Below are 25,529 nucleotides of genomic sequence, written 5' to 3'. Positions count from 1 at the left end.
CCATTAATGTGCTTTTATGCGTTATGGTCTATACAAACACAAAACTGACTTAAACACAAAATTATTTTTAAACACTATTTTATTTAAGTCAGACCAGCACAAACTGAATATATCACAAGGATTTCTGAAATAATTAACAATACAAGCTGAATAATATATTCAGAATCAAAAAATAAAGTGGCTTCTGCATCATAAAAGCTGTTGTGTTGAGCTCTTAAAAATGTTCCTTTCACAGCTTAAGTATGAAAACTATCAACAATGTACAACAGAACACCAGGTTAGCTTCTAACTTCTAGCTCCGTCGAGGCATGGAGTTTCTGGAGGTGTTTAGCGCAGTAGATACAAGCTTCGAACCAGAAATACACAGCTTACATTTGACTAAAAAGTTTTTGTATTTATACTCAACTAAAGTGAAATAATGAGCATATTTCCACTTTGAGAAACTTGTCTTGCTCTCGCCTTGACTCGCCATTACTGCTGCACAGACCTGAATAAACGGAAACACACCCAGAGTGCGTCTTCTTCGTGTTTACAGTGGTTCATCCACCAATCCTACAATGCGTCGCTGCTGTAAACAGGTTAGACTGTAGGCTCATTCATTAATCATCATAAATTAATTCATTTAAAAAAGTAACGGGTAACGCACCATACAGTAATGGTAACTGAGTTACTTTATTTTTAAAAGTAATGCGTTACAGTATTAGTTACTGTCAAAAGTAACTTCGTTACAGTAACACGTTACTAGTAACGTGTTACTGCCCAACACTGCTCTTATAGTTCCACATATTGCAGCTGTTGCCTATTCACAATTAGGAGCTGTTGTATAGAAGGTGCATGTGTAAATTATTTATGTGTAGTCCTTTTCTGGGTGTGCAATCCCTCTAAAAGTATGATGTAACCTGGCTTAGTTTAATGTGATGTAATGTGAACATGAGGTTACACTGGGCACTGGAGCCTGCAAGCGTAAACGAAAAACTTTTTCTTCTTTGTTTTGCTGTTTGTTCACATCACTCACTTAAAATCTTTCCATACTTTGAGTCAGACAACTAGCAATGTCTTTTTTTATTTATGTGAGCTTTGCTACATGTATTTAATTCCAGAAAAGAAGTCATCTGTAAGAACCCAGGTGTAAAAGTATCAGACCTACATTATTCAGCAGGGTTACAGCAAAATGTCTCTGCAAATGTAGCAACATTTCTGTATTTTTTAGATATATGGTGCTTTTACAAACACCTACAAGTATTTAGAACATGTGTAGTGAAGCGTGATCTGCAACCTGAGTCTTGTGCTAACCGGAGTATTCTGTGTGCATGCTCGTGCTCCTTACTAGATGATACAATGTTCTTTAAATAAATGCAAATCTCAGCTAATTACAGTGCACTTCCTTGAGTGATTAAAGAAGCAGAGGTGCATGAGTGATGTAGTTTTACATAATGCGTTTTGCATAATGCATAATAGCACACTACAAAGATATCTTACAATGATTAACACGAAAAAGTTGTAACAGTTTATTTTAAATAAAAAAATACAAATCCTAAACAAATTATTTTAGTGTAAATTCCCCTAATGGCTGATTATGTTATGGATTAGTAATTAAAATTTTTCAATGCGTACCATGTAGGCAGCTATCAGTACAGTTTAGGTAATAATTCTGTCAATAGCTAGTGATTAAGTAGACAATAACTACAACTCCTGTCTCCCAATTACAATAAACTCACTTCGTTAAAACTCATTCATTTAAAACTTATTTAATTAACATATCCATACTTGCAGAATCTGTGTGTGTTTGTGTGTGAGAGAGATGTGTGGAAATATGTGTTTGTTGGGTGGATCATAGGTGACCTACAGTGAGAAGAGAATGGGGTTTGTCCTCTCTGTCCCTCGTTACCATGGGGACGAGACAAATTAGGCTGGTCTCCCATCATTTCCTTTCCATATATATCAAGCCAGTCTGTATTGTCTCTATTGGCATGATTGTTGGTAAGCAAATAAGCAAATTTGATTTTTTTTTTTTTTTTTATGTGTCTTATGTTTTATGTATTTTGGAACTGACCAAACAGTTTCAAGGTCAAAGCAAGGTCAAATGTCCAAATAAGTATTTTTTCTTAAATAGCTTCCTTCTTGAAACAGTATATTGTAAGGGTATTTCAGAAATGCTAATTAATTAGAATCCTAGATTTGGCATTAGTCAGCATTGTTGATCTTTTGTTGATCATGATCTATTTGTTTCATTAAATGAACATTTTAATTCAATAAAATTAAATCATTGCTCATAATAGACCTTTTTTGAATTTGCAATTGGTTATTTAATAATAATAATGTATATTTGTATTATTAGTAGTAGTATCATTATTCAGTATTCTTTTAATTCATTGATTTATTTAATTCTTTTTGAAGGTACCTATCTTCTACCTAAGATTTATATTTGTCTTAAGATATTTATTTGTGATTTATTTACTTGAATGATTATGCAGTAGATAAATAGGAAAATCTGTCATTGTTTATTAACACAAGACACACTATATAGAAACAATATACTTATTCTACAGTATGTAGGGTGTTACTTTGCTCTAAAACAGCCTACATTTTTTATGGCATAGATTCTACAAAATATCTAGAAAAATTTTTCAGAAGATGAGATTGTTCCATGTTGACATGAATCACACAATACCTACAGATTTGTCACATTTTCAACAATTCTCCTGTTCCTTCACATGCAAATGTTTTCTATGGGATTCAGGTCCGGTCATTTAAAAGGCTGCTGAAGTACAAAATACATTGATTGATTATTGTCATGCTCATGAAACCAGTTTGAGATGACCTTTACTATTTGACGTGCATTATCATGCTGGAAATAGCCATTAGAAGACCATTAGTAGTAATAGACTTAAATTTTGACTAAAACTTTGCCCACACTATTACACCACCTCCACCAGCCTGGACAGTTGCAAGTTGGGCCCATGTATTTATGCTATTGGTGTCAAAATCTGCTCTAGCCAAGAAAAAAGATTCATAAGTCTAAGCTTAATTTTTTTTAGCTTTTATCTGTCCAGTTTTGGTGAGCTGTTGCCAACCGTTGCCTTGGTTTTCTGTTCTTGGACGATAAAAGTGGAACCTGACATGGTCATATGCTGTTGTAGCACATTTGAATCAAAATTCGACGTATTGTGCATTTTACAGAGTGGTTATCTGAGTTACTATAGCCCTCCTGTTAGCTTAAAAAGTCTGGCTATTCTCCTTTAATCATCAACAAGACGCATCTGCTAAAGGAATGCTTTTCGCTGAAGGTGTTTTTTTGCACAATTCTGTGTAAACTCTGCAGACCGTTACAGGTTAAAATCCATGGAGATCAGTAGTTACAGAAATACTGAAACCAGCCCAAATGTCTGGCCCCACCAATCATGCCAGAGTCCCCTAATCTGATGAACATTACAAAAATCTGCTGGCCCATCATTTATGCTGCCAGAGGATTGGCTGATTCGATAATTTTATGAATGCGTACAGATATTTCTAATAAAGTGCCCCTGAGCCTGTGTGCGTATTTATATTGCCTGTAACATTTTAGGTTACAGATTTGTTTCTGAATATGCAAATCCAGGTGTTATTGTTTCCTCTTTTGTACTTAAACTGTCTGCTATCTTGTTATTTCGACACTGCAATCAAAATTTTTCTACTGAATAAAAAAGCACTAACTACAGATAAACTTTATCTTCTAAAAACCATTCTGTTTTTCTAATGGAAACCCCTTCCAAAAAAAATTGCACATTTTTTAAAGAGTTACCATAATTTCCAGACGATTAAGCGCACCCAAATATAAGCCACACCCACTGAATTTTACAAAGATTTTTATTTTGAACATAAATACGTCGCACCTGTCTATAAGCCGCAGGTGACTACATTGAAACTAATAAACTTTACACAGGCTTTAACGAAAGACAGTGTCTGTTACACGGCTTGTATCTAAACAGTAGCCTACCAAGAAAGTCATTGTTCACTGTCTTCCTCCTTCCTTTCACAACAATTTCTCTCGGGAGTTTTTCTTTGGCATCGTCGTGCGTTTAAAAATCACCATCGGTGAAGCTTTTCTCCCGATGCCGTGCAGCTTAGAACACAGGTGAAGTGCGTTTCTTTCATACCCGGTTGTTTTCAGCGTGACAAATGATTCACATTTCCTGTTGCCAGTCTGAGTGAGAGGCAGGTCAAACATCAGAGGAACCTCATCCATATTTATGATGTGGTGCGGCCCGATTCAGTGGGAGCGTGATTTAATATAAAGAGTTTCATTGGTTCACCTTAACGCGTTCGGCAATTTCATTGGTCTTATGTTATGGGGCTCAGTTTTTTGGCTTGAAGCTTGTGAAACCGGAAAAAACCCAGGAAAAATCCATAAATTAGCCACTTTATTGTTTAAGCTGCGGGGTTCCAAGCGTGGGGAAAAAGTAGCGGCTTATAGTCTGGAAAATACGGTAATTGTGCTCATGACAAATGAGAGTGAGTGCTTATTAAAGTTAAACTGCTTCAGGGCCAAGACTTTTTGTTGATTTTTATAGATTTTTACACATTTTTAAATCTTACAACTTGTAACCCACATGACCTACCATAAAAGCACCTCACAAGAAGTTGCAAACAATAAAAGTGTTATCATGATTGTAACATGAGAATTGACAATGAATTAGATGAAACACACTGCACAATTTACAATGCAGCGAAACGAAGGTCAGGCATTGCTCAGGTAAATAGTATGCAAACACCCATAGTACTAATAAAATGGTACAGGCCTCTAAGGACACTTTTGCAAGATTACACCAATACCTTTTTTTTTAATCAGAAGATGCCTCTATACTGCAAATTAAACTGCTCTTAAACAGTAATTAGAAAACTTAGAAAGCTAAGAAACTGAAAGTTTCCATGGGTTACATCAGCTTCTGATGCATTCAAAGTGACACATAGTTTACCTAGAGTGTTACAGCAAGCCTGTTTGATCTGATGCTTTACTTGCTGGTTTCTCACATACAAAAACACATCGGACATTGCAGAATGATTCCCAATAGAGATGCTGTATATCTTCCGAAAGCGTGTCCTTTACTCTTTGTTTCTTTCAAATCTGTCCTTGTCTCGCAATCCTCTTCACATTCTGCTCTCTAAGGTCTCCTCTCATTCATGGACTCTTGGGACGGTTTATGGATTTGACTGACTTACTGTGAAATTCCACTAATCGCTCTTTTCTAGCTGGCCTCAGACCTTTCTCCACTAGCATGCTATGCCTTTTCCCCATCATTGCACAAAGAGAATTGTTTCAGGCTTTAGGGTTGAATTTGGTCCCTCTGTCCCTCCATCCACCCTTATTCCAGCCCTCATTCTTGCTTTTAGCGTTTTAGCGTTTCAGGATTTGCTCTGGACTTAAAGATAAGTGGATCAAACTATAAGCTGCTTTGCACTAGGGTTTCTGTGTGTGTGTGTGTGTGTGTGTGTGTGTGTGTGTGTGTGTGTGTGTGTGTGCAATGTACAGTTTTTTGTGCTTTTGTAACCCACCCAAATCCACACATCATGACAACAATTACATCACTCGGACCAGGGAGTGCAAGGCTGACGAATATGTCCAATTCTGTGTGTTTATGTATGTGTGTGCTTGCCGGGTGTGTTGAAGAAGTCATTGCATCATGTATCATAACCCTCTAGTGGTACTGAATAATCTTTCTGGTATCTTATTTATCCATGTCAGAGCTGTGACACTGTGAGTGTAAGAAGTAAGGAGAGAGAGAGAGAGAGAGAGAGAGAGAGAGAGAGAGAGAGAGAGAGAGTGTGTGTGTGTTTGTGTGTATGTGTGTGCATGTATTTATGTACTGGGAAGCTTTTTCTGATCCTCAATGTCTTTTCAGCTCTGCTTGTGAATATGTACACGTATATAAGCAGCTGCTGTATCTGTCTACTCTCCCTGCCTGTTCACAGCTGGAGGTCTGTAATCAATGTACTGTACAGCTTCATACTTTTTCCTTTCCTCTTTCATCTTCCACCACATTTCCATATGTCACTTATAATTCAGATATACATCTCAAAACGACATGCCCGGCTGAAAGCGTTTCTCTTTAAAAGGGTAATTAAGCTCAATTAGATGCAATTGCTTACTTAACACTAATGTAGCAAACATATCTGACATGTTAGGCATGGTGTTTGATTTGAGCAAAGTATCTTGATTCCTACAATGGATTTGTCTCTGTCTAATAGCATTTGCCATAAAATTTTATCTTATGTGTGATCATTTGTAAGAGTACTGCATGTTCACTTCCTGTCTAATGTACGTATCCCGCTTCCTGACAGGTGCCATTATAATAAAGTAAATTATGTAATTCAATGTTAGTTTTGACGTTATGGCTGATTAGTTCATAACATGTACAGTTACTTTCTTTTCTCTCTTGAAGTTACTGAGAAACCAAAAAGCACAACTCTACTGTCCAGTGGTGGAAAATTTGCTGACCATTAGAAACTGCTGACACTGGAGACTGCATCTCTAAAGGTTTTTTAACCAAAGGCTTCACATAAGTAATAAATTATAATAAGCATCCGTCGGTCAAGTTCCTGTAAGCGAGTTGTTACTATAGAAACAAAAGCATATTAAAAAGAGCCCTTCAATGTAAATGCCCACACGTTCACCTTTGAGATCAGCACTGTAGGATAATGTATAGTAATGAAAAATTATTTGTCAGAATAAATGTAATGGAATGAAAGCTATGTAGTTAATTAAGGGTCCAAATTTAATTAATGTATAATACAAATTGTATTTTTTTATTTAAAGATTACAGTAACAACTGAGTGGCAGGAATGGGGCTAGGGTTATTCCGAAAAAAGTTAGTAAATGTTTGAATAATACTTTAAAAACCATTGTACACAGAATGCAGATGATGGTAATACTGGCCACACTTTGTAAACATAATTAAATATATCATTCTATCGTTGATTTAATCTTTTGCAAACAGTTTATCGTGGTCTGGGATTCAGAGTGTGCTGTACACATGGGAGTGAATGATGTTACTAAATGTGCATTGAAGTGTCTGTGACATGGTGTCCTTCTGTGCGCTAGGGTGACACAACAATTATGTTCCATATTTAATGTGAAAATGATCCACTGCTTCTCACCTGGCAACAGATTTTTTGTTATGACTCATGCAAACAGGAAAACCTTATTCTCTGTGCGTGTGTGTGTGTGTGTGTGTGTGTGTGTGTGTGTGTGTGTGTGTGTGTGTGTGAGAGAGAGAGAGAGAGAGAGAGAGAGAGAGAGAGAGAGAGAGAGAGAGAGAATTGGGGAAAGAGAGAAAAAGAGGGGATTGGGGGAAAGAGAGAGAGAGAGAGAGAGAGAGAGATGCCATTGTCTTCTCTTCTAATTAGGATGGAATTGCTCCTCTGTGTTTGGTTGCATCACACTCTGATAAATCACCTTACAAAATTGTGACTGCTTCTAACCAGCTTCTGTCCTTTATGTTTTTCCTAATGTTAAACAGAAAATGATGTTTTCTTTATGGTCTGTGGATCTTTATAACCTCAGACATCTTTGTAACAAGCTACTCATTCTTTTCTTTTCCTTTGTTTCTCTCTTCACCCTGCTGCTGAAACTAACCCTGTCTCTGACATAGACTGGCATTATGATGGTAAGGTGTTACTCATTCTTTTTCACACTTTTCCTTTTCCTGTTCTGTTGCCAAATAACCTTTCATGATTCTGTCCCAGTGTGTATTTTATGATCTTTTTGCTCTCCCCTGGCAGTCCTGCGAAATATTTAAGCTCAGAAATTAAGCTTAAAGCTTAAAATGAGAATCACCTATGGTTTTGCTTTTATTTGATCAGAAGAAATAAAGCCTGGGAGTTATGTTCTCTAGCATTTTTTTAGCAAATGCTTCTCAGGTATTAAAAGCAAGTGATTAAGAAAAAAAAAAAACCCATTAAATGTCATTTAAAAATTGCATCATTTAATTTTATTTCTATTTGCACATTTTTTGTACTCTTTTGTCACTATAAGTATGTGGACACCTGGCCGTCACACCCTGGTGTACATGATAGATGATGATCTTATTTTCCAAATCAATGTGCATTAACATGGAGTTGTTTTTTGGCTTTTGCTGCTCACTGTTCGGATAAGGCTTTCCATTACATTTAGAAATCTAACTTTGGGCTTTTGTTAATTTAATCACAAATATACTCAGGTGGTTGAGGACAATGGTCTATGCTAGCAGTTCCTCTTCACCAATATCAGCAGACCATGTGTTTATGCACCTCGCTTTGTGCACAAGGGCATTATCATTGCTGGAAAATGTTTGGGCTTCTTAACTTCAAAGGAAATTGCATGGAAATTATAATAATATGCTACAATAAACGGTACATGATATGACAGTTATGTGCTTTTAACTTTGTGGCAACAGTTTCGGAAAAAGAACTACTAATGAGTGTTATGTTTGGTGTCCATTTACTTTTGACCACATAGTGTATTATTTAATAATAGGTTTTGATTTAATTACTGTAAAAAACACATAGCATCTTTGTTTAAAATAAATGTAGTAAATTTGAGTAATTTAAATTCTGACTGGTTCGAATTCTGCATTTATTCTTCTTTCTTTTTTTGCACAGAGTGTAAGTTATATCGAGCTGGACCTCCTGCCACCATCGTCACCATTGATGAAGAGAGTCCAAATGGTATGTATTTTTTTTTTTATTGTTTGCTATTTGGTTTGTTTAAATTGGTAATGGTTAGCTGATAAAGATGTAAATCTGTCATTGGACAATAAGTAAAAATATTAAGAGTTGGACTTTGGTTAAGTTATTTCAGTTGTCTACCACTGTAATCCATGCAATATAAAGTTGTTTGATCAGTGTAATCAATTTAGCAATAACTATAAGGAATTATTTGGGTCATGTTCTTTTTATTTATTGAACTAACTGTATTATAAAAAAAGAACACATAGTACAGACGATCCCCAAATTATGATGGTTATTTCTACCCAGGATTACTCACTCCAACAGTTTGTTCCTTAAGGGCTATTATTTTTGTCAGTCTTTAACTGTCAATGTCAATGAAAATTTGTCAATGTAGGATTTGTCATGAAAATTATACTAAATTTCCTGAGGTAATATAATAAGATTTATAATAATAATAAAAATAAGATTTGCTGGAATAATAATCTTTTTTTTTTTTTAAATATTTAATACATTTTTATTTTAAACTGTGAGGACAGCATTTATTCCCAAAAATCGTTTGGAGGCCTGCTCTCCAGTACACTTTCTCTGACATTATTGTATTTTATATAAAATACATTGAAAGAATTTTAGAAACAAGTTTTCATATAATCATTTACTCTCAGAAGATACAAAATTAATGAGGAAGTAATGTATATATATTAATTAGACAACTATCATAGTTTTCTGCATTTTTATATTTTAGCAGTCCAACTGACATCCAGTTACATATTAATCCATTCAGTTGTCTATCAAATACAAACATCCCTCTACACTTAAACTAAACTTAAATTTCCTTGGCATCTAAATAGTACAAATGGACAACAACAAATGCTCCCAAAAATGAATATTTCAAACTATTTTCCAGCGAGTGTTATTTAAGTTCCTTTAACTACTGAGTTACACAGGATTTTTTTTAAATAGAATTTAAACAAAGAAATTGTTCATGTTTTAAAAAATTTTAATCTGTAGTACTGGTCATGCATAGATATAGATGAGACGAATGTGATATAACATCACTTTCTTTTCCTGCAAAACAAAGTCCTGCCTTTGTTTTGAAAGATCAGAATCAGACACAATTAATACTGGTCAAGCTGAGCAAAGAACTTAGGACAGTCCTTTTAATAAGGATAATGTAAGGAGAGGATTTCCCCAAAAATTTCCATTCCTGATTAAGTCATTTACAATTCCCACTGACTGACTAGGTCTACAGAACAACAGTGCATTGCACTAGAAGGAAGGAAAGAGGACTGTCTTTCTCATGTAGCAATAAATTAATAATAAATAATTGCTAGTGCACTATTTAGGCAAAGGTTGGTGGTCTGTTAATTTCTAGACCCGATTCCACCTTTCAGGAAAGTCTTCCTATAAAATTAAAAAGTACAAAAGTACATTTGTGATATCAAGCACAGATAACAGATAATCCAGTTGATCTCAGAGATGTTCTGGAGGATTAGGTTATTTCACACCAAACTCATTGAATCATGTGTTAATGCAGCTTGATGTAGAGTCCAGGATGAAAAAAACATGTCTTGCACAACAAAAATAAAAGCATGTACTTGAAGAAAATTATAATTACATTTAATTACATATTATATTTATAGGCTTTGTATGCTATATAAATATCATTGCAACTAGTGCAGGGTATCTGTGTATTTTTGAGTATTTAACTTTCTGAGATTATACATAGTACAGTTTTGGTTACGCAGAGTTTATCAAATACTGACCATTTAAAATTTTCACCATAAAGAGAGCAGGCCACTTGCTCTTGATGTCTACATCTATTGGTTGTTCTTAGAATTTCCTGTCCTCTGTATGAGGACATCCATTTTCTCAGTCACAACACCATCATTATTGGGTTTCTTGATCTCTTCCAACAGGGCAACTCCTCTCCTTTTCCCCCTTCTCTGTTGTTTTTCTATCGGATGCTGTGAATAGTAATTGAATTCCACCCGTTTTGGCTTTTTGACATTTGATGCTGACTCGAGTGCATCTGGAGACTTTATTGTCAGCTCAGAACACCCCACACCTCTGTGTTTGCTAAAGTTGGACATTTTATATTCAAGACTAATCTTCCAGCTGTAGCAGTTATTGAACAATCCATGCTCCCTCAGGCTGAGAGCATCTGCAATGTTGTTAAAATCAATAACAGTTGGGAATGCTTCAAATTTTATTATTTCTTTTGCTAGTCTTAAAAGTATGTGAGATCCTATTGTTAAATTAGTTTTTTCACCTGTCCTCAGTATTGGCCTCTTTAAGTTTTTAAGAATTTAACCATTGTAGGAAAAAATCAAGAATTGGGAAAACACTTTTCTTGATGACAGTGATGGTGATGATGATGGAGATTAAGAGAAGGCGGTCCTCTGTTATTTTTGCCAAAGAAAGATATTGGTCTGGTGTCTTTTCATTGTTACTTTGCATAGCACTACCTTTCAGAGTGGTTTTGTCTTCAATGTCTGAAGTAAGTGGCATGTTTCTAAGCTATTTTCCAAAATCTGCATCTTGGTATTGAAGTCTTATCTCACCTCACAGTCTACCTGACAGTTCCTGATTATCTAAAGCAAGTCATCTATCAAGTTTGTCATGCCTGCTATCAAGAGTTTCCTGGCATCATCCTCACCCAGAATAATCTGTAATCTCACAGTTAAGACCAATGTGCACATTGTAAAAACGTTGCAAAAGAAAACTCTATAAACATGATTTATACCCATCTAATCATCATTAGAATGCTGAAACCAGTTACAAACACAGTGTTAACTTTATTTTACATTTAAGCTGTTTTAAATACTTTGTGTCCTATTCAGGGAACTTAGTAAGATTCTATATCAATTATTTTCTCAAACCAATTAGAATAAAATCACCCCTAATTTAGGAGTTGAAATACAGTACAGACCAAAAGTTTGGACACACCTTCTCATTCAAAGAGTTTTCTTTATTTTCATGACTATGAAAATTGTAGAGTCACACTGAAGGCATCAAGGGCTATTTGACCAAGAAGGAGAGTGATGGGGTGCTGTGCCAGATGACCTGGCCTCCACAGTCACCGGACCTGAACCCAATCGAGATGGTTTAGGGGTGAGCTGGACCGTAGAGTGAAGGCAAAAGGGCCAACAAGTGCCAAGCATCTCTCGGGAAACTCCTTCAAGACTGTTGGAAGACCATTTCAGGTGACTACCTCTTGAAGCTCATCAGGAAAATGCCAAGAGTGTGCAAAGCAGTAATCAAAGCAAAAGGTGGCTACTTTGAAGAACCTAGAATATGACATTTTTCAGTTGTTTCACACTTTTTTGTTATGTATATAATTCCATATATAATTCCACATGTGTTAATTCATAGTTTTGATGCCTTCAGTGTGAATCTACAATTTTCATAGTCATGAAAATAAAGAAAACTCTTTGAATGAGAAGGTGTCCAAACTTTTGGTCTGTACTGTATATTGGACTTTCATCTTTATGTTTAGGGTATGTTCATCGAAACCTGGTGTAGGAATTATTGCAGTTTTTATACAGTATATGATATTCCTTGTTTTATTGGGAATAAATGTAATCGGGCAGTCTGCTCTTTTTGCTGTCTTGTAGCCAGCAATTATTAATCCCTCATTATATCACTTTTAGGCAAGCAGATAAAAGCTCTTGAGTTAAAGTATGGCGTTTGTATTTGGAATATGTTTCTCAACAGACTCTCATTATAAAGTCATAAGAGCTGTCACTGGCAGTGAAAAATGTTGTCAATAAGCTTATACGTTAATAAACAAAAAACAAACACTGGTTATGGAAAAAAAACACCTTTGGCTTTAAAGAACACATAATGCCTTAAATGCAGTTGGCCAGTTCAAGAATACCTTCCAGGAGAATATAAATAGGTAAAGAAATAAACATGTCATGGATCAAACTTTTGGATTATAGTGTGATAAAACATATACTGTATTTTTGAATGTCAGGCTGTAGTAGAAATCAATGGTTCTTTTGTTTATTTGAACCCTGTTTTCTAATTAAATGTTGAACTTCAATTGAACCAGCTAAATGTACAGACTTTGACAAATGAATCTTTAATGTCACAAAGCTCACTGCTATACCTCAGCATTCATTTTGAAGATATCATAATCAGAGAGTGTAACAACTTGTTGTGTCTCTGGCCCTGTGTGATGATTGGCAGTGTGTATATGTGAGAGGATTGAGTGTGTCTGTCCTCGCTAAGATTGCAGATGGTGTTTTGTTGTTTGTGACAGCACACTGGGGCCCATTAACACATAAGGCGTCTTTGAGTATGCAATGCTACACTGCATAATACAATCATAATGCCTGCCAGGACAGCACTAGAACCCATCCATGCGTTTGACACTACTGTCTTTTTGTTGCCATGTGACAGGTGCTGGCTCCAGCATGCACTGCTTTTTGCACATATTTTCTATTCCTCTTTCCTTTTTTCCATTCTTGGAGGCATATTGGTCACCTCTGGGTAGCAGGCTTAAAGCAAAACATCTCTGCTGGCAGCGGAAGACTTCAATAACAATGGGCAAATGATTGCTGAGCGATTTATTATTGGTGCAGATGAGTTTCAGTATGTTTGATTTGTTTAGTCTTGATTGTTTCTCTGATGAAGTTTGCTTTTACATTTGGAAATGCTTCATCAATCCTTTTCAACACTTGTTCTCTTCCCTCTCCAATTCTCCATCTCATTTTTTTTTGGAACCTCATATTTTTTGGACACTATTGTGCATGTGTGTATTAAGTCCACATTTGGTCCGGAAAGACAGTGTTTATTTATTTTAAGTGGTAATGGAGAGCAGGTGCATGGTGAGTGCTTCCATGTGGGTTTTAGTTCAGTGAATTCTGTTTGTGTAGTGCTCTGAGGGGCTCCAAGATAAGGACAGCAAAAGACTCACTGTTGCCCAATAGATGAGCTTCCACTAAGAATTCTGCAAATTAAATAAGAAATGGACCTTAGATCTGGGCACAGCCCTCTTTTTTTTGTTTTCATTGCCTTTGCCATCTTGGTTTGACTAGCTTTACTTTTTTCTCTTTGGATGAACTACCATCTAGAAAGGCTTACATAAGAGGTCTGTGGATGTTTACAGCCCACTTTGTTTGGACTGCATGTGCTTTTGGTTTTATTTTGGTTGCTATCCAGGGTAACAAATACATAGCTGGTTTCCCATTTGGCAAACATGACAAAATGTAATATCATGGGAATTGTTTTTTTTTCACAAAAGCTATTCATTGAATGCACATCTTCTGACTTAAAAGTGATTAGGAATGTTTCAAGTCAAATGTAGTCAAAAGGTTAGAGGTACCAGACTGGAGAGAAGACCGGCAGATTTTATGTTATTTTGCATTCTGTCGGGTTTGGTCTTAGGTCAAGGTAGAGATGAACTGTAAACAGGTGTTTATTGGCATTCATTGGCTTTATTATAAGAAATCTTGTTACTGCTGATTATCAGCTTCCAGCTTTGTTTCAGAACATCTCTATTTTACCTACACTTGTAAACCAGAGGCACCTCATTCAGCCACCACAGGTCAGACATTTGAGAAACAACTATTACAAATTCTTTGTGCCATCTTAAACACACATTCATTTAGTTCTGGCACTTGTGTATATTGTGTATATTTTTAGGCAACGTTTTTAAGACTATTTTGTCTGATCTTTGGTGATTTGGTGACTTTGGCCCACTTAGCTGTTTTTATTATGCTGACCATGTCTGTGAAACTGTGACCTTTTTTCATAATGTTTCCTATAAACCACACTTTTAATAACATCCTCCTGAAACCAGAGGCAGAGCTCACACAGCCAAATAAGCTTTGTTGAAGTGGAGAGGTTTTGCTCCTTCATCTAGTAACTGGGACAGTCATGTATCCACACACAATAAGGTATTTATTCTTATCATGATTCAATCTGAATTGCTGAGGAGACGATTATAATATCAAATAAGGTATAATTAACTGCTGTTATTATTGATATCTCCTCCTGTTTCTCCTATAGAATACTTAGGCTGTGTTCCAAACAAGACTAACTGTATATACTAATGCAATCGTGTATCATAAAATACACAGTGCCGGGCCGTGCATTTGGTACCTGAGCTATCAGTGGGGACCACCTCTTAATACCACCACTATCATGTCGCAATTATAGAAACCATCAATACAATACAAACATGCAATATTACAATGCGAATATTAAAACAGAAAAATGTTGAAGCTATTCTGGGCCAGCTAGCTGAACAGACTTTGCAGGCCATGGGCAGATCAGATTGACATGGCAGCACATAGAGTCTGAAATCTGATTGGACAAAAAAAAATCTTTTCTATGTAAGGTGCCAGATGTATCTCGGTGGGTCCTGCGTACAATAGAGGTGGGCTACTCGATTCATTTCAGGTCCTCTCCTCCCCCGTTCAACGGAGGCTCTGGTCCTGGAACAGGAAGTGTGCACCCTCCTAAAGAAAGGGGCCATCAAGATGGTTCCCCCCTTAGTCAGAGAGTCAGGTTACTACAGCCAGTACTTTGTTGTTCTGAAGAAGGACAGCTGATTGAGGCTGATCCTAGATCTACGCTACTTGAACAGATCACTCATGAGGCTCAGGTTCAGGTTCTGGCAGAGAGAAGGCCAACCACTCACTGTGAAGCAGTTCCAGAGGCTGCTGGGTCTTATGGCGGCAGCGTCCAAAGTGATTCCACTTGGCCTCCTCCATATGAGACCCCTCCAGTTGTGGCTCAGGGACAGAGGGTTCTCCAGAGGGGGCAGCCCATTCTGTACTATCAAGGTTTTGGGCGCACTCTTTGAATCTTAGATATATGTAAAAAACACACGTTCCTGTCTCAAGGACCCATCCTGGGAGCACCTTGTCGTTGTGTAACGCTAACGACAGACGCATCCCTCACGGGGTGAGGAACGGTCATGATCGCTCAGCTGGATCAAGCTACATCGTTCATGGCACATAAACTGCTTGGAGATGATGACTGTGCTTATGGCACTAAAACACTTCCTCCGAGACCTGAGAGCTCAACACTTTGGTGGTCTGTACATCAACTTCCAGGGGGGTCTCTGATATTGCCCCCTGTACAGGCTGGTGTGGCATCCTGTGGTCCCAGGGGAAACTCCTCTCACTGAGAGCAGTGTTCATCCCTGGGCCGGTTGAATTGGAGAGCAGACGCCCTTTCAAGGCAAGGGCCGAAGCACAGGGAATGGATGCTCCACCCTGAGGTGGTGGAGCAGATATGGCAGAGATATTGCAGAGCCCAGGTAGATCTGTTTGCGACTCGGGAGACCTTGCACTCTCCCCTCTGGATCTGTCTCTCTGGATCGTGGTTTGTGGACCTGCAGTCCCTCCTCGAGAGACCTTCTTGGGAAGTTCCTCCCACGAGGGATCTCCTCTCGCAACGTGGGGGAACCCTGGTTCACCCCCGCCCAGAGTTATGAAGGCTATGGCTGTGGCCCCTCAGTGCAAGCATATATAGATATTGATATGTACCCCTACAGGACGAGTCCTTGGAGAAAGTCGGAGCAACTGTTTCTCTGCTATGGCCCTCACAGGAAAGGTTTTCCTGCCAATATGCAGACTCTCAGCAGATGGATAGTGGATGCTATTACCTCTGGTTATGAGTACTCTGGTCTTTCCACTCCTTTCGGAGTCAAGGCTCATTCAACCCGGAGAATGACAGCCTCTACGGCCTGGTTCACGGGGGGTGCCCATACAGGACACATGTAACGGTGCGGGCTGGTCCATCCCTTTAGCCTTTGTCAGGTTTTACAACCTCGACATCGGCTTTCTGGTTTACACGACGTCACCTGCCGATTACGTCACAACTTGGCTTTGACCATTTCGACGCAGCGTCTTATTCCCTCAGGGAACTAGGTTTACATACGTAACCTAGAGATGTTAGTAAATTGCAATTGTATTTAAAATTGTGTACATTGTTGTGTGCTCATTCTGAATAAAGACAACTGGACTTTAATGGACCTGTAGTGTTTAGTTTAATATATTATTTTTAATTTATAATTGAATATTTAATTAAATGAATCACTTTTGGTATGGTAGGAAGAAAACATTAAACCTGTAATATACAATGAAACTGTGCTATTTATTTATATATACAGTCGAACCCACTTATCTCGACCTCCCTATTAAGTTGCCGTTTTTGAAGTGGAACCGCCAAATTCTCGCTTTGTCTAAGCATTTTTTCATTGGTTATGTTGATTCCTTTATGTCGCCGAACCCTAATCTCTCGAGCACAAGGGGGGGCAAATTTGCCACTTAACGTTGGTTATGTCAGAAATCTCCCTGCCACGCCCCCTTCGGCGGTGGCATTCCTTAAGCACCCTGCTTCTTCTCCTGTGCGTGCCCAGCCCGCACGGAGCTCGTCGCAGTCATGCTGATCACACACACCTGACTCTCATTCACTCACTCATCCCATCTCCTAGTTAAGCCCCTCACCTCCACACACTCGCGGTCCGTTATTGTTTGTGCATGATCGTATGTGTTGGTTCATGGCGGTTTGTGTAATCGCGTATACGTATCCCGCTACGTACCTTCTTCTCGGACTCCGCATTCTCTCAACGGCACCCCGGATTACCCCGAACAATAACTTTAATTACATTACCTTTTAGTTTGGTCCTGTTTGGTTCTGTAACAGTTTCTTATGGAAGTATGATTTCTATATTATGACTCATTATCATTATTGTTATTATCATATTAAACACCTATTTTAACTCTAGTTTTGTGATAACATTGATGCTGAACTGGTCTTGATTGAATGAACACAGAAAGCTAATAACTTATCTTTTGTGGTTTGTGGTTTGCCCCCTTTAGAGAGAATAGGGCTGAGCAGCACCGTTCCAGCTGAGTGAAGCTAAAGCTGCTTTCAGGGCAAATGCAAAATTGGAGATTGTTTGAAGTCTTTGCAAATAGTGTATGTGAAGAGTAATGGATTTGTTACTGTAACTAAGATGCATGCTGATTATTAGATGATTACTACTTTACAATTTATATTTATTTATTTTTGGTGAGAGTGATCTTTTACTGTACACCTGAGTAAAAGTACCAATACCCTGCTTAAGAATGCTTAAATTTTTACTTGACTAAAAATACAAAAGTACTTGCTATTGTACTTAGCTGGTTAAAATATTGATCTATGAGAACTATACAGTAATCCCCCGTTTATCGTGGTGTTTATGTTCCAAAACCGCCCACGTTAAACGAAAAAACGCGATAAACGGATGCCACCCCAAAAATGATATTTTATGTATATGGTACTGTACTATATTTTACTTCATTTTATAATTAATAATTATAATTTTATTAATAAATTGTATTATTTTAACAAAAACAACATAAAACTCATAAAACAATTCCCTATAAGTTTTTGGTCTATCATATTATCCTCAAGAGACTGGGAAAATCAGCTAAACAAATTAGTTATTTGTCAAATGCAATTCCGCGATATACCGGGAGCATGAGATCCGAACAGTGGTAAAGCGGGGGATTCATGTATTTTTAAAATGTTTTATTTTTAATAAAGGAGACCACAGGAATCTTAAGCAATTTATAGGGTAGTGGTCTCATGACTGGTTATAAGTTAACGTTGTATTCACTTTAAAGTAAAAAGAAATTCCATGCTTATTTGAAATGTAGTCAAGCAAAGACATTGCACAGTAAAATAGAAGTTTTCCAAAATAAAAATACTAAATGATTAAATACAGATAGCATAAAAATATACTTAACTTTAATAATAACATTTTAACAAATATGTTTCATTAGTCCATCACTGTCATTCATCAGTGTCTGGAAGAGTTTGGGCGTTTCATGATGAATAACTCATGTTACTATAGCAGTAATATTTATTCAAAGAGTCTCAGAAACAGTTCTCTGTTGGAAGTACTCGTATTTTTAGTCAGTAGTCCATATGTTACAGAACATAAAGCTTGTATATGTCCATGCAGGACTCTACAGTGTGCCACTTCTCAAGAAAGTGGTATCCTACAAATGTTTAACTAGATAAGTCTCCATACTTATACAAATGAGGACCAAAATATTTTATTTTTTTGCATTTTTTTATAAACAGAAATAAACAGTTTCTGCTGTGGATTGTATGCCTTGCAGCTGTAATTAAAGTTTAATCAAAGACATATTTTCCACTGTTTGCCACTTACCTTTCAAAGATCAACCACTGAGACAAATTGTTGTGTTATATGACAAATTTCAGTTTTCTACAGGCATGAAGAAAAATAATTACTCTTTATTTTACAACACTGAATGATTTGCATATTCATCTTGACCTTGAGCTAAATACCATACAACAACTTTAGAATTAAAATCAATAATGAGGTCCTGTGCCTTTTTCCCCTTCTTAAAATTTAGATTTTTCCCAAAACTAAAGCTGAATCATAAATTGTTGAACAGCACCCAAGAGATTTACATTGAGAGTGTATAAACAAAACACTAATAATATACAGGAATGCACACAGTGATGGAGCATTTTCCTGCAACTGTATTTTGAACGCAACTTATTTGATATCTGTATATTACCACTAAACACCTAATTTACTACTCTATTTATTTAGACTTTCTCTTTAATAAATAAATAAATTATATATATATATATATATATATAGATAGATAGATAGATAGATAGATAGATAGATAGATAGATAGATAGATAGATAGATGTGTGTGTGTGTGTGTGTGTGTGTGTGTGTGTAACCCTATTACATAGTATTCGTCACTGCCAATGGCATAGGCTTCGCCATCTTTCCATGGTTATATGGAGCTATCAGATAAGATAATAAGAAATTACCACTGGGCTATGTTGGAAGGAAGGGTTGCCATGGCAACCATAGCTGATTAAAAGTGCCTAAAGAAAAGGCCAGATCACGTTCCTCTGGCTGGCACAGCGGTGTGGACCTCCAAATCGTTCAGTAGTGGACACAATAGAAGTCTGTGTTTGTTATTTTTAGGCTAGTCCTTGAGCAGAAAGTTAATATGGAAGACAAGAGAAAGGTGCAGAGGGATAAGATGGTCAAGAGAGTGTGGCATCAACATCTCCATCAAGTCCCAGGGTAAATAACCTTATTACAAAATAGAAACAATAAAAAAGATAGACAATAGAACAAAATAAATAGAAAAGACATTGTTGAATTACTACTACCATATTTTTTGGACTATAAGCCGCTACTTTTTCCTACACTTTGAACCCCGCGGCTTAAACAACGAATCGGCTAATTTATGAATTTTTTTTTGGGTTTTTTCCGGTTTCACAAACTTCAAACCAAAAAAAACGAGCGACATAACATTAGACCAATGAAATTTCCGATCGGAAACGAAAAAACGCACCTCAGCTTTGTTCTGAGCTGCACTGCTTCGGGAGAAAAAAAGGTTTTTTTAAACGCACGACGATGCCAAAAGATAAACTCCAGAGAAAAATAGTTGTGAAAGGAAGGAGGAAGACAGTGAACAATGACTTTCTTGGTCGGCTATTATAATATTTGTATAGTCCGGAAATTACGGTACCTTAAACACATGCATGCAAAATGACGTGTGCTGCAAAAAATGTAAGCGTTTATCTGATGTAGTGTGTGCATAGCTGACAGTGTGACACCTATATCATCAGCAGATATATTTTAACATTAAATCATTACACACTTTAACTTAATTTCACATCCTATCACGGCAATAAGTTTATCATGCTCTGTTTCAATAGCTGAGCTAACTGTCTTACCTACTGTAACACATTTTCTTAGATGAAGAGAGATGAGGAGCTTTTTATTGACTACACATTTGTTTTCCAGTGGAGAGACAGAGAACAGTCCTGCTTTGCATATTACACCTTTCAGCTATAATTACACTTTAATCAAACACTAATTTGACCTCATTTCCTGATTACTTAAAAAAGAGGGCAATACAATATCATTCATTGTGAGTGGATTGTGTAATGTATTAATGTATAATAAATATATTTCACAATATGCAGAAAATTTGCTTTTTTATATATAACAGAATAGGTAGACCTTGCATATGATATTGTTTAAAAGGGTATAAACTGTACATTGATAAGTAGTTGTAATGTGTAACATTATTATGAGATCATTCTTTCTAGGTGTAACTAGTAAACAGACAAGGTAGCCAAGCAAATCAGGTACATTGTGTTTTTTGATTATTTACTACTTTACACATGAGTGTAGCCCATTCATTTCACTATGAAAATATACTGGGCAATCTAAAATTCTGAGAGCACTAGATCTTTTTAATGTAGGGTTGTCAAAATATCAGAATTTTGACTTTTGAAGTATAGTATTGTAATTCTTGATACTAAAACACTGTCGCAAACATTCTTCCATTGTTTGAATGTAATATATGAATTGGATTAAACCTCAGGCTTGCCATGCTTTCTATCTAACTGCTCAGTATAATTTAGTAAAATAGTATAAATCAACTTATCATTCAAATAGGTTCCTGATCTATGCAGATATACTGAGCTACAGCTCTGTTTAGTTTTGGGGCTTTTTTGCTGAGTGTTTGCTGTATTTTGTGTTTGTTAACACAAGTGGTAGTGGCAGTGGTAGCCAGACTGGACTAATGTGGAGAAGTGGTAGACTAGTGGTGCACTAATTGTTTCATTTTAAACATCAATATTTTGAACATACATGAAGTTAAAAGATTTAGTGCTCTCCATGCGAGTTTCATCAGGGGTTCGCATGGCAAGAAGAGTTATTAGCCTATTTCTTTAGCAAAAAACAGTTAAGTTCAGAAAAAAACCTTCAGTATGACCTTTTTATGTCTCAGTGGTGTTTTACAAGTTTTTTAGCCAAGTTATTGCTGTTTCCACTTTTTCAATGAAAAGATTTATACTGGTTTTGTCATATTGTGTGCATTCCCACAGCAGTGTAGGTAAAGTGCTGAGACTTTTACTTCTTGATCCCCTTTTTTGTAGGCTGTGAATGTACACAGCCTACATAGGTTACAGCCTTTTTGCTTCTTGAACTCAGGAAGTGCAGTTTGATTTGCTTATTCATTATACAGATTCAGTTCATCAGGCTGTATACAGTTTTAAAAGCACTGAATGCAGTGATATTAATTCCTATTATATGTTGCTTTTTTACTTTAATGATAGTCTACACTTAAGTTGAAATATCTTAACAAAAACATCTGAACATGCATTTCAGTGAAAGGGATAGGATTCAAGAACACATGAATACATGTTTCAGTGAAATTGATTAGGCACGAAAAAATCTAATCATTTGTAATGTAATGTCTAATCAGGTCAATATTAACTACAGTTTTAAAATGTGACTTTTAAATATTAAATTATTTTAATTAATTAAAGTCTGAAACATTCTGTTTATTTCCGTTATTATGGTCTGAAATGCTCAGATTCCATTGTATATTTTAAAACAAGTGATAAGTAAAATAAGTGAAAAAGTATGCATATTGCATCCTGTACAGTAAAACCCTGTTGTATGAGCATAATTTGTTCTTGAAAATTGCTTGTAGGTCCATTTGCTCGTACGTTCGAACTGATTTTACCCATAGGAATTAATGTAAAAGTGATTTAATCCGTTCCGAGACCTTATTCAATCCCTTATTTCTGCATTTAAAAAGTATTTGTAGCCTATTTTAACAAACAAATACACCGCAAATTACCGTAATTTAAACATAATTTACTCACTTACTCATGTGGTAGTGGTTGATTGCGTGTGTGAGACACACAACACGCTCATAACCTTCTCGGTTTCCATGGTAATGCTATTTACTTTTGTTTTCACAGCACCATTGCTGATTTTATTGGGAGACATTTTTCAAGATTTCTAGTGAAATAAAAATATAAAACTAAAAAAAGTTACGTTTTTGCTGCACTGAACAAAGAGAGCGACCGAGTGATAAGTCATCAACTAAGCGACTGATGCGACCCTCCGCCGAAAACAGGGAACCGGCAACGTGGGTTTGCTCGTGCCTTTGAAATTTGCTTGTGAAATAGGGAAAATTTTTTACGAGCAAGGTCGCTCGTATCTCCGTTTGCTCGTACTATAGGTTGCTCGTACAACGGGGTTTTACTGTATACCGTAATTTCCGGACTATTAAGCGCACCCATATATAAGCCGCACCCACTGAATTTGACAAAGATTTTTATTTTAAACATAAGTCTACACTGAGACTAATGAACTTTACAAAGGCTTTAACAAAAGACAGTGCCTTATTACACGGTGTAATGGGTGAAATATGTTGTGGCTTCTTTAAGAGCAGAGCGGCATTTTGGGAATAGCCTGCCGCCGCATTTTTCCGCTATTACTGCATGTGTGCAAGACCAAGGAATATGTCCTTATTATTTTCTAATGCTCATTTCTAAGTTTCTTTGACTAACACGTAACGCTGTTGCCAAGAAAAATAAAAAAGCACGAGTTTTGGAAACCTGTCTGTGCTTATATGATTTCTGTTGCAACTGGAGTTAGTGAGCTATCCCATGACCCAGACTCAACAGGTTACAACGGCTTGTATCTAAACAGTAGCCTACCAAGAAAGTCATTGTTCACTGCCGCTTTGTTGTTTAAGCCACGGGGTTCAAAACGTGGGAAAAAAGTAGCGGCTTATAGTCCGAAAAATACGGTATATTTCCACAAATACTATTTCTGTTTCATATGGACCTCTGGAAATTTAGGATTAGCAGGTACATAAAAAAACCTTTGTCAGATATTTATTCGCTCTGCATATTCCACATGTTCCATAATCACTATGTGTCAGGTGCTGCTGGAGGCATATTCAGTGCCCTCTCTGAACTGCACTATGCATGCCAAACATCAGAGAAAGAAATGCACATCCATAACTGAATTAGAGTGAGACCTAATCTGCCTTTATCTTTACTGGTTAAAAAAAGAGGTATGAGTATGACTCAAAGCATGTCAGAAAGCATGTAGCATGCCCCAAATCTTTTGCAATATTTATCAGGGTAGTGCACTCTCTTCATTTTCTCTATCTCTTTTTTTTTCTTATGCTCTACTGAGTGAGATGGCTGAGGTCTATATTTTCAGATTCAGACAGAGTAGCCCTAGTAACCAGCTGGAATTCTATCAAGGCAGCGAGCCATTTAGGTGCTTTATGTTTGTGTTATAGATTTGGGTCTAATGAAAATCAATTAAAAAGCATAAGATAATATTTTTACACATTTTAGGTGGTAGGACACAGTTCTAAATGTATTTTTGTGTAATTTGTTTGTGTAATATTTGTTAATTAGTTTAATGAAGAAAGTGGTTTATGCACACTATTTTTGCATCAAGTTTTTGTCTTTCACATCAGAACACACAGTTCCACAATTCTTTTAAACATAAAGTTTCCATGTTTCAGAGAAAGAGAGGTAGAGAGAGAGAGAGAGAGAGAGAGAGAGAGAGAGAGAGAGATGTAATTAGAGAATGTGTTGAAAGTAGGATTATTTTCAAGCACCTGCCACTTTTCTGGATTAGACAGAGGCAATTCTAGCCCTTGCCCACTCAGACCACTCTGCAGCTGCTGCTCCTCTATTTCTCAAAGTGTGTGTGTCCTCTGTTTGCTACCATCTGATGGATTAAACCCTGCCTTAAAAAAACTCTCCTTTCCCTTGAAGAGAATTTTTCTTCTGTGGTTATGTTGATGTTTACCTTTACCATGCACTTATGTCAGCAGTGTTAAGTGTAATATTCTCTGGGTAGTATGAAGAATCTTCTCGTGGACATTTTCCGGAGACACTTGTTAGCACTAACCATAACATCAACTGCAGCTCAGGCGATGATGCAAAAGAGGAATGGATTTCCTTTTATTGTATAGCTATATACCTAATTCATTAGCTATTTTATATATTTGATGTAGTTTTTTATGTGTATGCTTGTTTATTTATTTATTCATTTATTTAAATCTAGAATTTTACAAAATAGAACTTATAATACCGTTTCTGGACTAATAGACTAGTCCTAATTAGATGTGGGTCTTTGCTAATAGTGGTTTAATTTAGCTTGCTCTTGGCCTGTTTTTTCATTAGATTTAGATAAGATGGATGAGCTGCTAAAAGCTTCACTTCCTTTGTGTGACCCCCTCATCTCTCTCTCTCTCTCTCTCTCTCTCTCTCTCTCTCTCTCTCTCTCTCTCTCTCTCTACATCTTCTCTTCATGTAAGCTTCTTCTCCAAATTAAAACTGTCTTCCACAACAAATGGCAAAACCTGCCTCATAAACAGCACTAGATCTACAAAACACGCTTCCCATAGATTAATACATGGGCACGATATGTACAGTTTGCACCATTTCTCACATTAGACGTTTGATGAATATGCATTTGAAGCGTTAATACCCACTTGAAGCTCTTAGGCAGCCGCAATTCATCGTGTTTATTGTAGTCGCGACATCAAGGCTTTCAGAAGGGAAATTTTAGCAGGTGCATCAGGATGGTTTTAGGCATGGAGTAGATATGCTTTATCACAATGAGTGATTGAAATTGATTTTTTATCCGGGTTGCGTTTGCTTTATCTTCATGAGCTGATCTCATTAATCATATCGGTGACGTAAAACATATCCATTTTTTTATTATGGCAATGTGGCAAGGTCATGAAAAGAATGAAAATTTTAAAATATTACCTTTTCTGTAGGGAGATTTCCAAATACAGTACAAGACTATAATCCATTCTCAAGCAACAAATACACACAGCTATTATTCAAAGTTTAGCTAAAGTATAGAATGGCAGGGCTTCAATGTGAATTATAAGCATAATACTCAACCCAATAATTCACTGCAGAGTAAATAGCTGGAGGTGATGCTGTTTGCCTCTAAAAAAAACTTTTAAGCCTTAAAATCTGATTAT

At 36.6% G+C, this 25,529-nt stretch overlaps 1 protein-coding gene across 6 annotated transcripts in view; it reads left to right on the top strand.

The window, feature by feature from the left end:
- pcdh15a (protocadherin-related 15a) overlaps positions 1-25,529 on the top strand; it is a 200,128-nt gene that overhangs the window by 37,210 nt on the left and 137,389 nt on the right. For 5 of the 6 annotated variants that reach the window (XM_046834068.1, XM_046834042.1, XM_046834060.1 and 2 more), the window contains exons 3-4: positions 7,629-7,643; positions 8,617-8,682. In XM_046834068.1, coding sequence (XP_046690024.1) covers positions 7,629-7,643; positions 8,617-8,682 — 81 coding nt within the window. The remainder of the gene's footprint in view (positions 1-7,628; positions 7,644-8,616; positions 8,683-25,529) is intronic. The other variant, XM_046834051.1, reaches the window with a different exon arrangement.

This window comes from Silurus meridionalis, chromosome 2, assembly GCF_014805685.1.
Source record: "Silurus meridionalis isolate SWU-2019-XX chromosome 2, ASM1480568v1, whole genome shotgun sequence".
Classification (NCBI taxonomy): Eukaryota; Metazoa; Chordata; class Actinopteri; order Siluriformes; family Siluridae; genus Silurus; species Silurus meridionalis.
The sequence above is the reverse complement of the archived record's forward strand: the minus strand, read 5'-3'. Positions and strand labels throughout refer to the sequence as shown.